The sequence below is a fragment of the Littorina saxatilis genome, linkage group LG8, assembly GCF_037325665.1.
Source record: "Littorina saxatilis isolate snail1 linkage group LG8, US_GU_Lsax_2.0, whole genome shotgun sequence".
NCBI classification, from domain to species: Eukaryota; Metazoa; Mollusca; class Gastropoda; order Littorinimorpha; family Littorinidae; genus Littorina; species Littorina saxatilis.
In genome coordinates this window covers 2269005-2279004 of record NC_090252.1, presented here as the reverse complement: position 1 = coordinate 2279004, position 10000 = coordinate 2269005, and the positions used below count along the sequence as shown (strand labels likewise).

At 41.4% G+C, this 10000-nt stretch overlaps 2 protein-coding genes across 2 annotated transcripts in view; one reads left to right on the top strand and one right to left on the bottom strand.

The window, feature by feature from the left end:
* LOC138972518 (GTPase IMAP family member 4-like) overlaps positions 1 to 1532 on the top strand; it is a 12604-nt gene extending 11072 nt beyond the window's left edge. Inside the window, exon 7 of the mRNA XM_070345162.1 lies at positions 1 to 1532. This exon is cut by the window's left edge and continues 1284 nt beyond it. The gene's annotated coding sequence lies outside the window, so the exon portion shown is untranslated.
* A 1830-nt stretch (positions 1533 to 3362) lies between these two features.
* The window catches only part of LOC138972522 (GTPase IMAP family member 7-like), a 17090-nt gene continuing 10452 nt past the window's right edge, over positions 3363 to 10000 (bottom strand). Inside the window, exon 7 of the mRNA XM_070345166.1 lies at positions 3363 to 5300. Coding sequence (XP_070201267.1) covers positions 5184 to 5300 — 117 coding nt within the window. The 3' untranslated portion in view covers positions 3363 to 5183. The remainder of the gene's footprint in view (positions 5301 to 10000) is intronic.

Genomic DNA, 10000 nt, shown 5'->3' with positions numbered 1-10000 from the left:
GACAATGACAATGACAAATGACAATGACAAATTCTTTATTTACGAGGGTAGTGGCATAAGCAAACAGGTGCTTTTTTACATCCAGCCCTCGCCCATGGGAGGGTTTAATCTAATGATAATACGTTTAAAAAATGTTGGAATATCAATTAAAGAAGTAATAAAAACAAACAATGAACAAGCAAACGATTAACAGACTAAACAGAGAGAGAGAGAGAGGGACGGAGAGAGAGAGAGAGAGAGAGAGGGACGGAGAGAGAGAGAGAGAGAGAGAGAGAGAGAGAGAGAGAGAGAGAGAGAGAGAGAGAGAGAGAGAGATCCTTTTGCAACGATTTATCACATGATCAAGGGACTTTTTAACTTGACAGAGAAAAACCCGAGGCAAAGGAACAAGCGACTTTCAAGTCTCAAATTGATACTTTGTGATACATAGTCTTTACGTTTTCTTCATGGTTGATGTTTTAGTAATGACTATTAAAGTCCGTCCCGATATAACCTTGAACGGTTGAAAACGACGTTAAACACCAAATAAAGAAAGTAAAGAACAATTAAAGTTTAACAATTTTATTATGCACAACACAGATGTATGAAATTGCACTGCGCGACTCTTTCGTGCTTTCTTTGCACGGTTCCATTAGCTCAAGAAAATGTCATGTTTTATAGTCGTCTTTGATTTGTTAAGTTAAAAGTTGCCTCTAAATCCGGTGTGGAAATTTAATTATGTTACAGGTGCAGGCTACTGCCATCATCTCCAGTCTGTGAATAGTGTTGATTTGTTCCAAACAAAACAGTAGAAGTCTTTCGAGTGATTAAAAGTATGTCCTCTTTAAAGAGGAAATATCTGGGTAAAACGTGAAAGGCTCCGAGATAGCTTCCAAAGTTACTCCATAAGGTTACTGCGTTGTAAAAATTGCTACTATGAATGATTGCCTTTCCTTCGCAAAATGAAAACCAAAGATTCTTAAAGCTTCATTAAATGTAGTAAAAACTGCAAATAAAGATCCTTCTTTATGAAAGTTGTGTTAGGATTCTTCTCCTGAGTTACTTCCCTTGTTTGTGAACATGATAGTGTTACTAGGATGCCGGCGTCCAAAAAAGGTGGAATCGCTCTTGCCCACAGGCGGCACCTCCGGACCACTTTTTATATTTAGTCAAGTTTTGTTTTTATCTGCACTGGAGAGAAGAGGGGCGAAGAAGCTCATTCACTCACTTTGATTTACACAGTTGTTTTACTTTTATCTTTTTAAAGTCGACAGTGGCGTGTTTCATTTGCCGCCTAATGTACATTTAAGGTGCATAACTATAACAGTAGATATTCTGCTATTCCCACTGAGAAGGCTTAACTGAAACTGCATCCTTTCTTTTAGATTTATTTCGAGACACAATTACTGATGTTTTAACTTTGCATAAACTATTAGAATGTATAATATCTTTTTCATTTATGTTTTTAAGAATTGTGATAAAAGAAATGTGTTTTCTTGCCATTTGATATGCCGCTCTGTTGTAGATGCTGTTGAATAAAAAAATGCTTTGTGTATCACATACGTCGGGTTATTGTTTTGTGGTCGAACTTGGCTTTTGTGTATGGTAAATACACTGACACAACTGTTTTATGCAGCATACAATCCACCCAGCAGAGAAAATGCAAATTCATTGGTGAATTCCTTGGGAAACAATCATAGTCATCTATCTAATTGACAAAGTCTGCAAGAGCGTTATACGTTTAGCGTGGTTATAGGCAATCTGAAGGTAAATAGCTAAGTTAACTGGTTTGGTTTGTGATTTGGCGATTGGTTGATTTCTGAGGTTTTACATGTAAGACGTCCATACATCGTATGCATGACATAAAATGAATAGAAAGCAAAAAGCAAATGGATGAACTGGTCCAACAATAACAGCTATAGCAGCAACAGCAATTACAATACAACCAATATCAACAAAACAAGACCATTCTACACTACCCGTCATAAAAAAAGTAGGCAGATGCGTTTCTTCTTCGTCGTTCGCTAGAGAGCAGATCTTTCTGATAAGGCTGTTGATTGTAAAACCAATTATTTGACTGAAAAGGCCTTTTCCACTAACTTTTTCAGAAAACAGATAGAGTTTTTATAACGTAGTGTCTATACATTGCGACCTACAACGCAGACACCCCCCTAAATCAAATTCGCAAAATCAAGGTTCCCGCATAAAAATGGACAAAAAATCAGCACTGCTAAAGAAAACATGTTCTGCATGTCAGTAGAAAGAACAATCTGCATCCAAAACAGTTGTGTTAATATATCTTGTCTAACAATGACTTTATGGCATGCTGAATGGTATAGGTTTCATTCCTCTGAGAAGCCGTAAAAGGCGGTTTTTGAGCCGTTTTTGTTGGTAATAAGACCAAAAAACATTACATTTCAGTAACTCCTAAATGCATTGCCTTGACACTTTCGTTGATTTTTGTTAACACATGTCGTAAATTACATACACAATTTTAAGTCATTTCAGACATTAGCTCTACTGTTATTTGATATGCCAGAAAGAGTTCTTAAATTGACGGTAGGTCTTTGCTGCTTCATCGAAAAAAAAATGATTTGTTGTTATCTTTAAGACAAATAACAGATGCGCCACTTGTTGACATTTCATGTACATATTTTTTCAGACATGGGTGGTGTGAGGATTCCAACGCGAAAGTAATCTTTAAGAAGTTGAATCGTTCAGAGCGCTGAGCGAACATGTCAGCCTGCGCCTAGCAAAGCTCACTGCTGACACCCTTAACTGATCATGGGTCTTGAAAGAGCATTTTCAAAGAATTTGTGTGCGCATTTAAACAAGTACGATCCAAACAGCCATTGTTGAAAATGTATCAAATAAAAGTGTAATTTGAAGCTTTCATTTTTCTTTTTTAATTTTTAATGTTTTCTGTTTAGTTGGACAAGGTACATCTTCATTTAAAAAACCACTTTCTGGCATGTCGCATAACAGCAGAACTAATATAAAGATTTCGTGTGTAGTTTACGACAGGTGTTACCACAACTCACTGAAAGTGTGAAGGCAAATGCGTTACTAAAATGTACCGTTTTGTTTATCTCTTTACCCGCTAAAACGGCTTCAAAAACGGCCTTTTATGCCTTCTGAGAAGATTGACACCTACACCGCTCAGCATGCCATAGATTCCATGTTAGACAAGATATGTGCACGAAACGGACTGTTTGGGATGAAAATTTGATTGTGCTGTCTAATGACATGCAGAACATGTTTCGTTTCAGTTGTTCGGAATTTTTGTCGATTTTTACGCAGGCACTTTGATTTTGCGAATTTGATTGGGGGGGGGGGTGTCTGTGTTGTAGGTTCCACTGTAATGAAAACTCAATCTGTAAATGGCCCTGTCAGTCATATACTTGGTTTTACAATCAACAGCCTCATCAGAAAGATCTGCCCTCCAATGCATCTGCCTACTTTGTTATGACGGGTAGTGTAGAAATACTGACACAGTTTAATGTGGAGTTTCGAAGACAAAAAATAAAAAGTAGAATTACAAAGTGCGTGAATGACTTCTAACCACCTCTTAGGAAATACATGTACTACCTGCAAGTGTCTGTACTAGTTGAAATGCCTGACGCACAGCTTGTCAAATATTAATAATTTGTATTTCGCTCAATTAACAGCACAGAGATGTTTCTGGTATAGAATGAGTGAAGACTATTTAGTTTGTCCACTTGCACGATCAAAGAATAAAACTGTTTCTCGTTTTGACGTTTACCATGACACGAGACATCGATCGGGACTCAATACATGCGTGCCAGATTCAGTGTCACAGCAACAAAAGTAAACAAAGCTTAGCGATGGATTTTAAGAAAGATTTTTATGTTTTGTTTGCTCCAGCGATCAAGTACACACACATGTTGCTTTTCTTAAGCTGTAAATGTTCGACATTTTTAAAAAGATTCTATTATTATTATTATTATTATTATTATTATTATTATTATTATTATTATTATTATTATTATGAACATTTATGCGCCTAATCTAGATATAGCCCTAGGCACTTACAAATTAATTTCTGCCGTTTGAAATGGAATTTTTTGCAGACAGACAGACAAACAGACATTTTTTTTACACACAATATATAACGCATTCACATCGGCCAGTAAACCTCAAGCCTATTAGGCGAGCATTCACCTTTCACGGCCTTTATTCCAAGTCAAACGGGTATTTGGTGGACATTTTTATCTATGCCTATACAATTTTGTCAGGAATGACCTTTTTGTCAATCGTGGGATCTTTAACGTGCACACCAAATGTAGTGTACACGAAGGGACCTCGGTTTTTCGTCTCATCCGAAAGACTAGCACTTGAACCCACCACCTAGGTTAGGAAAGGGGGGAGAAAATTGCTAAAGCCCTGACCCAGGGTCAAACTCGCAACCTCTCGCTTCCGAGCGCAAGTGCGTTACCACTCGGCCACCCTATTCACTTATTACTAAGGACTTAAATACGAGTTCATTCAGGTTCAACAAAATGATGTTTTGATATAATCGTCCGCACGCTTGCAGTATTGTTAACAAAACAGCAGTAGATGAACAGATGAACAGATGTGATTATAAAAATTAAAACAAAAAACATGTGCACAAAAGCAGGAGAAAAACGCCGTATTTACTTCTAATGGCCAACACATTATTGCAACAAATGTCAAACCCAAATTAAAGCATTAATCGCCATGTCATTTAATTAAAACTGCATATGCCAGTTAAGGCCGTTCACTTAACTATCAGGATCACCTTTTGGATTGAATATTTCTTTTACAGGGATCACGTGACCGCCGCTCAAACAAGGGCACCCTCAAAATTGACCAGACAAAAACGGAATGGCCGAATGAAAAATCGTCCAAAAAATCACAAAAGGCAAACCTTTGCAACTTTTACATACGAGAAGAAAGTTAAATCAATGATCTACCCTGAACAGATTGTTTTGTTTAGCTGCCTTGCGTATTTCGTGTGCTATGCTATTCCTACTGCTGCAGGTGTTGATCGCAAGAGCGGTAAAAAAACCGGGACTTTTTGCGTCCTTTTGTAGTGTATCATCACAAAAAACGCTGCAATGACTTGGTAGATTGCTTTGAGACTTTAACAGAAAAGAAACGCACTGTCAACTCCACATTTGATTGTGAAACGACAGTATGTGTTCCAAAAATGTTCTCTTTTATTACTCGTAATTGTCGCTGCTGTCGCTGCTATTGTTGTTGTCGCTGCTACCGCTGTTGTCGCTGCTGTCTGATTCCTGATGCCCAAAGTGTGCACCGTCGTTTGTAGCAATCAGCTCCTATGAATATATAAACAAAGAACTGATTACTAAAACAAAGCAAAACAAAAACAAACAAAAAATTCCTCCGAGGTAGGAAAAACACCCCCGTCAAAGGGAAATAACCTTCTCAGTTGGTGGCAGTGACTGAGTGAGAATGGTTATTTCCCTTTGACCATTAAGATGTCCCTCTATAAGTCCTTGTATAATTTTAATCCACCAATAACTCCCTAACCGTGTGTTTGACTGGTCCCAATTTTTGTAAGGACCGTCTCAGGAATGTATAGAACCTGTTCACCAAGTTTGGTGACGATCGGTCCGTTCATTCTTGAGATCTATATGCGAACACAAACAAACAAACAAACACATGGACCGAATCCTATACACACCCCTATACCGGGGGTGTAAAGAGATGAGAGAGAGAGAGAGAGAGAGAGAGAGAGAGAGAGAGAGAGAGAGAGAGAGAGAGAGAGAGAGAGAGAGAGGGGGGGGGGTGGGAGAGAGAACTTTAGTCTAGCAAAGTAAAGAAATGTTGGGACTACCTGGTGGGAAAAAATATATCCTCACATGAGCAAATCCAAAAACAAAGAGACTGCCAACGTTCCAAAATTCTGAATCAAGAAACAAGAAAGGTAGGTTGTTGGAACATTTGTTATTGAAAAAACAATACATTCACAGATATTTCGACCCAACGGTCTTTTAAGTGAACAGACAAACAAATATTCACACAAAACTTATCTTGATAGTTCTGTCAGTTTACGTCCACTCGTCAGGAAGCTCATTCATGAATGAAAGAAATCCATTCGCTCGGCTTCCTGACGAGTGGACGTAAACTGACAGAACTATCAAGATAAGTGTTGTGTGAATATTTGTTTGTCTGTTCACTTAAAAGACCGTTGGGTCGAAATATCTGTGAATGTATTGTTTTTTCAATATCCTCACATGCACACGTTTGTTCAAGTCACCCGCTCACTTACTGTCTCCTGCCATATTTAGCTGAGTTTTCCTTTTCCTCTGCGTGAACCAAAACACTGTCCTATTGATAATGCTCTAACATTTTTTGTAGGAGATTTTTTTCTTATCAAATCAAAAAAACGTGATTTTCTCAAAACTATGTTTTCCGGACTTGCCTTTTGACAACAAAGTTGAAGGCCCCTTTGATTTATGCGACTGAATTAACTATCGGGTTGCATCGACGCGTATAATAGGTTGACTACACACAAGCTGAAACAAAGGCTAGACCTGTGTTGTGCCTGTGGATGCCTTGTGTGAAGTACTCCTGCCGATAAAGGTTTTGGGAGCAAAAGTCCAAAATAAAGTTCTTTTGCCTTACGATTTTGGGGAAGAAGGCTAATAAACCATAGCCTTGCCATATATATATATATATAGGTTACACACTCCGAGTTCTGAATATCGTGCATATTTTCAGGACGAGGTGTGTAAGCTTTTTATCCCATTACTCCGACGTTTTCATTAAAAACCACCACTTTTTGACACAAACTCTGCGAGTGCCTGTTTTCTGCTCATCAAACCTTCCGCGACCGCAAATCGTGTCATCAAATTCATGTGCGATGTTGTCTTTTTGGTAAACGCGCCATAAAACGTCTGCTTTTGTATTCAGTCATCTATACTGCTTAAGAAAACGAATAACAGTTATTTCTAGAGTGTTGAAATTACATTGGAAATATTATTTTGCATTGTTGGTGTTGTGGAGATCGCTAGATACCACTGGAATCGAATGGAAGGATAAAGAACATTAGGGAACTTACTTTGATTTAGTGCGCAGTCACTCATGACGTAAGCGTAGACGCTCATCGAACAGATGGAACTGTGTAGATCTAACCAGATTAGTGTCGATGTTTCCCGAATATTCTCGTATGTCCATTAACTATATAAGTAGGGCTGCGCACACGTATTGTTGTTCTTTACCAGTCTTGCACTTGTTCTTTCTTACACTGTGCTGAGAGATATTGTCACCGTTGTTCCAGCTGTTAATAAATCTACAGAACCTACACAAATCGTTGTGTCTCCTTTGCGACTGAGAGTGACGAAAGGAAAAACACGACAACTGGCGTCGCCGACAGTTACTTCCCTTGTCTATTCGGAGTGACTTATTACTGCAAAATGACGGAAACAGAGCAGCTGATAACGCTTCTAAGGGAGCAGTTGGAGCAACAGCAACGCCAGCACAAGGAAGATATGGAGCAACAAATGCACCAGATGGAGATAATGATGAAAGTGTTCAGTGGTGCCGCAGCTTCTGCCAGGGAGGAAAGCTACGACGATCCGAGTGCTTCGAATCTACGTTTTCCCATTACTACACAGGCAGCTGCAATCCCATCTTTTGTTGCGTTTGATGCAACATCGGAACTGTGGCCTGACTACTGGTCAAGATTTTGCACGTTTGAGGTCGCCAACTCCGTGCCGGAGCAGCGCAAGGCTCAAGTTTTCTTGACGAATCAGACTGCTACGGTCTACAAACAACTGGCAAATCTGGCTACTCAGCAAAATCCGCCCAAGGACATCAACAGTTTGACAATGGACGAAATTGTCAAATTCATGAAAGAACAGTTCGACCCGAAACTCTTCTTAGTGCGTGAACGTTTCAAGTTCTGGAGTGACATGAAACGGAAGCCAGGCGAAACTCTCCAGGAGTTAGCAGCGCGCATACGCCAAGACGCCGCTACCTGTGACTTTCCTTCGATCAAAAACCCACAAGACGAAGCTCTGAGACAGAGATTCATATGTTCTGTCAACAATGAGGCTGTCTTAAAGGCTCTATTCAAGATCAAGGACACAGAGCTGGATTTCGCACGTGCTGTCCAAGTCGCGATTGAGACTGAAGACGCAGCGAAGGTTGCCAAGGAAACTGTCTACGGTTCCAAGACCATGCCAGTCAACAAGGTCCACCAGAACAAGACTACGGGTCCACGAAAGAACCACAAGCAGTCTAATTCCACAGACAGGAAGTGCTACCGATGTGGAAAGGCCCACAAAGCAACAGACTGCCCCTACAAAGAAGCCAAATGCCGATACTGTGACGTCACAGGACATTTGGAAGCTGTCTGTAGAAAAAAGCAACATCAGAATCGGGAACGACATTCCCAAGCTTCCGTGAAGAGAGTCACGAAAGCAGAGCTTGTCAACGCGATCCTCGGTGAAGTTCCCCAAGATACTCCTAGGTTGGATGTACCCATAACAATCCAGGACCGACAGTTCACCATGGAACTGGACACCGCAACTACGGGAAATTTTGTTTCTCTTCCGGTCTGGAGACAACTAGGAAAACCGAAGCTGGATGACGTCACACATCGTTACGAGTCTGCCAGCAAGCACGACCTGCCCGTGCTGGGAACTTTCATGGGCCAAACCAAGGATCCAGTGACTGGTAAGCAAAGCTCAATTCCGTACATCGTCACCAAGATTCCCCATCTGAATCTGCTAGGACGCAACGCAATCCAGACTCTGGGAATTTCTGTGGACAATGCTCTAGGACTGAGGAGCATAGAGAGTCACGCAAAGAGTGAGGGTGCAAAACCTACGCATCCAGCGACCTCCAACGCGCCTTATGCTGCCCTGCAACGAGATTGTCACAGACTGTCTGATAAATTCCCAAATCTCTTCAAACAAGAATTGGGATGTCTCAAGGACTTCGAACTGGACGTGAAGTTCAAGTCTGATGCGAAGCCGGTTTTTCACAAGGCACGTCCGGTACCTTTCGCTCTTCGTGATGACCTCGCCAAAGGCTACGAAGAAGGCATCGCCAAAGGAGTCTGGAAGCCAGTCCAGTTCAACGAATACGGAACGCCAGTGGTACCAATTCGTAAGGCACAAACCTCGGGCACCCTGAAGCCCAAGCTACGGATCTGTGGTGACTACTCAGTAGGCATCAATGATCAGCTTGAAGATCACCGTCATCCAATGCCACTCCCAGAGGAACTGATGCAGAAGCTAGGAGGTGGATTCGGATACACCAAGATCGATCTTGCTGATGCCTACAACCAGATCAAGCTGGCACCAGAGAGTCAACGCAGGCTAGCCCTCAGCACTCACCGTGGGGTACTCCTGCAGCAACGACTTCCTTTCGGGATAAAGTCAGCACCTGGTTACTTTCAAGAGATCATGGAAAACCTGACCTGTGATCTACCTGGTGTTGCCGTCTTCCAAGATGATATACTCGTCAGCGGGAAGGACGCCAACGACCACCTGAGCAACCTGGAACGTTTGCTCACTCGTCTGAACGACAAAGGACTCAGATGTCGTCGTGAAAAGTGCGAGTTCGCACAAGCCAGTGTGGAATACCTTGGACATACCTTATCGGCCGAAGGGATCTCCAAAGGATCGAAGGTCGAGGCAGTTTTGAAAATGCCAGCCCCTACGGACGTCTCAAGCTTGAAGTCTTTCTTGGGCTCAGTTCAGTTTTACGGGAAGTTCATCCCTAACCTGGCCAGCATGGCAGAGCCGCTCTACCGCCTGACGAAGAAGGCGAACCCCTGGAAGTGGGGAGATGAGGAACAGGCAGCATTTGAACAGTTGAAAAATGTGCTTTCCTCGGATCAAGTTCTGGTACACTTCGATCCAAACAAGACTTTGGGACTAGCTTGTGACGCGTCCAACGTTGGAATTGGAGCAGTCCTATTTCATCGCTATCCAGATGGAAGCGAGCGCCCAATCGCCAACGTGTCCAAGACTCTCACGGCTGCAGAAAGGAACTACAGCCA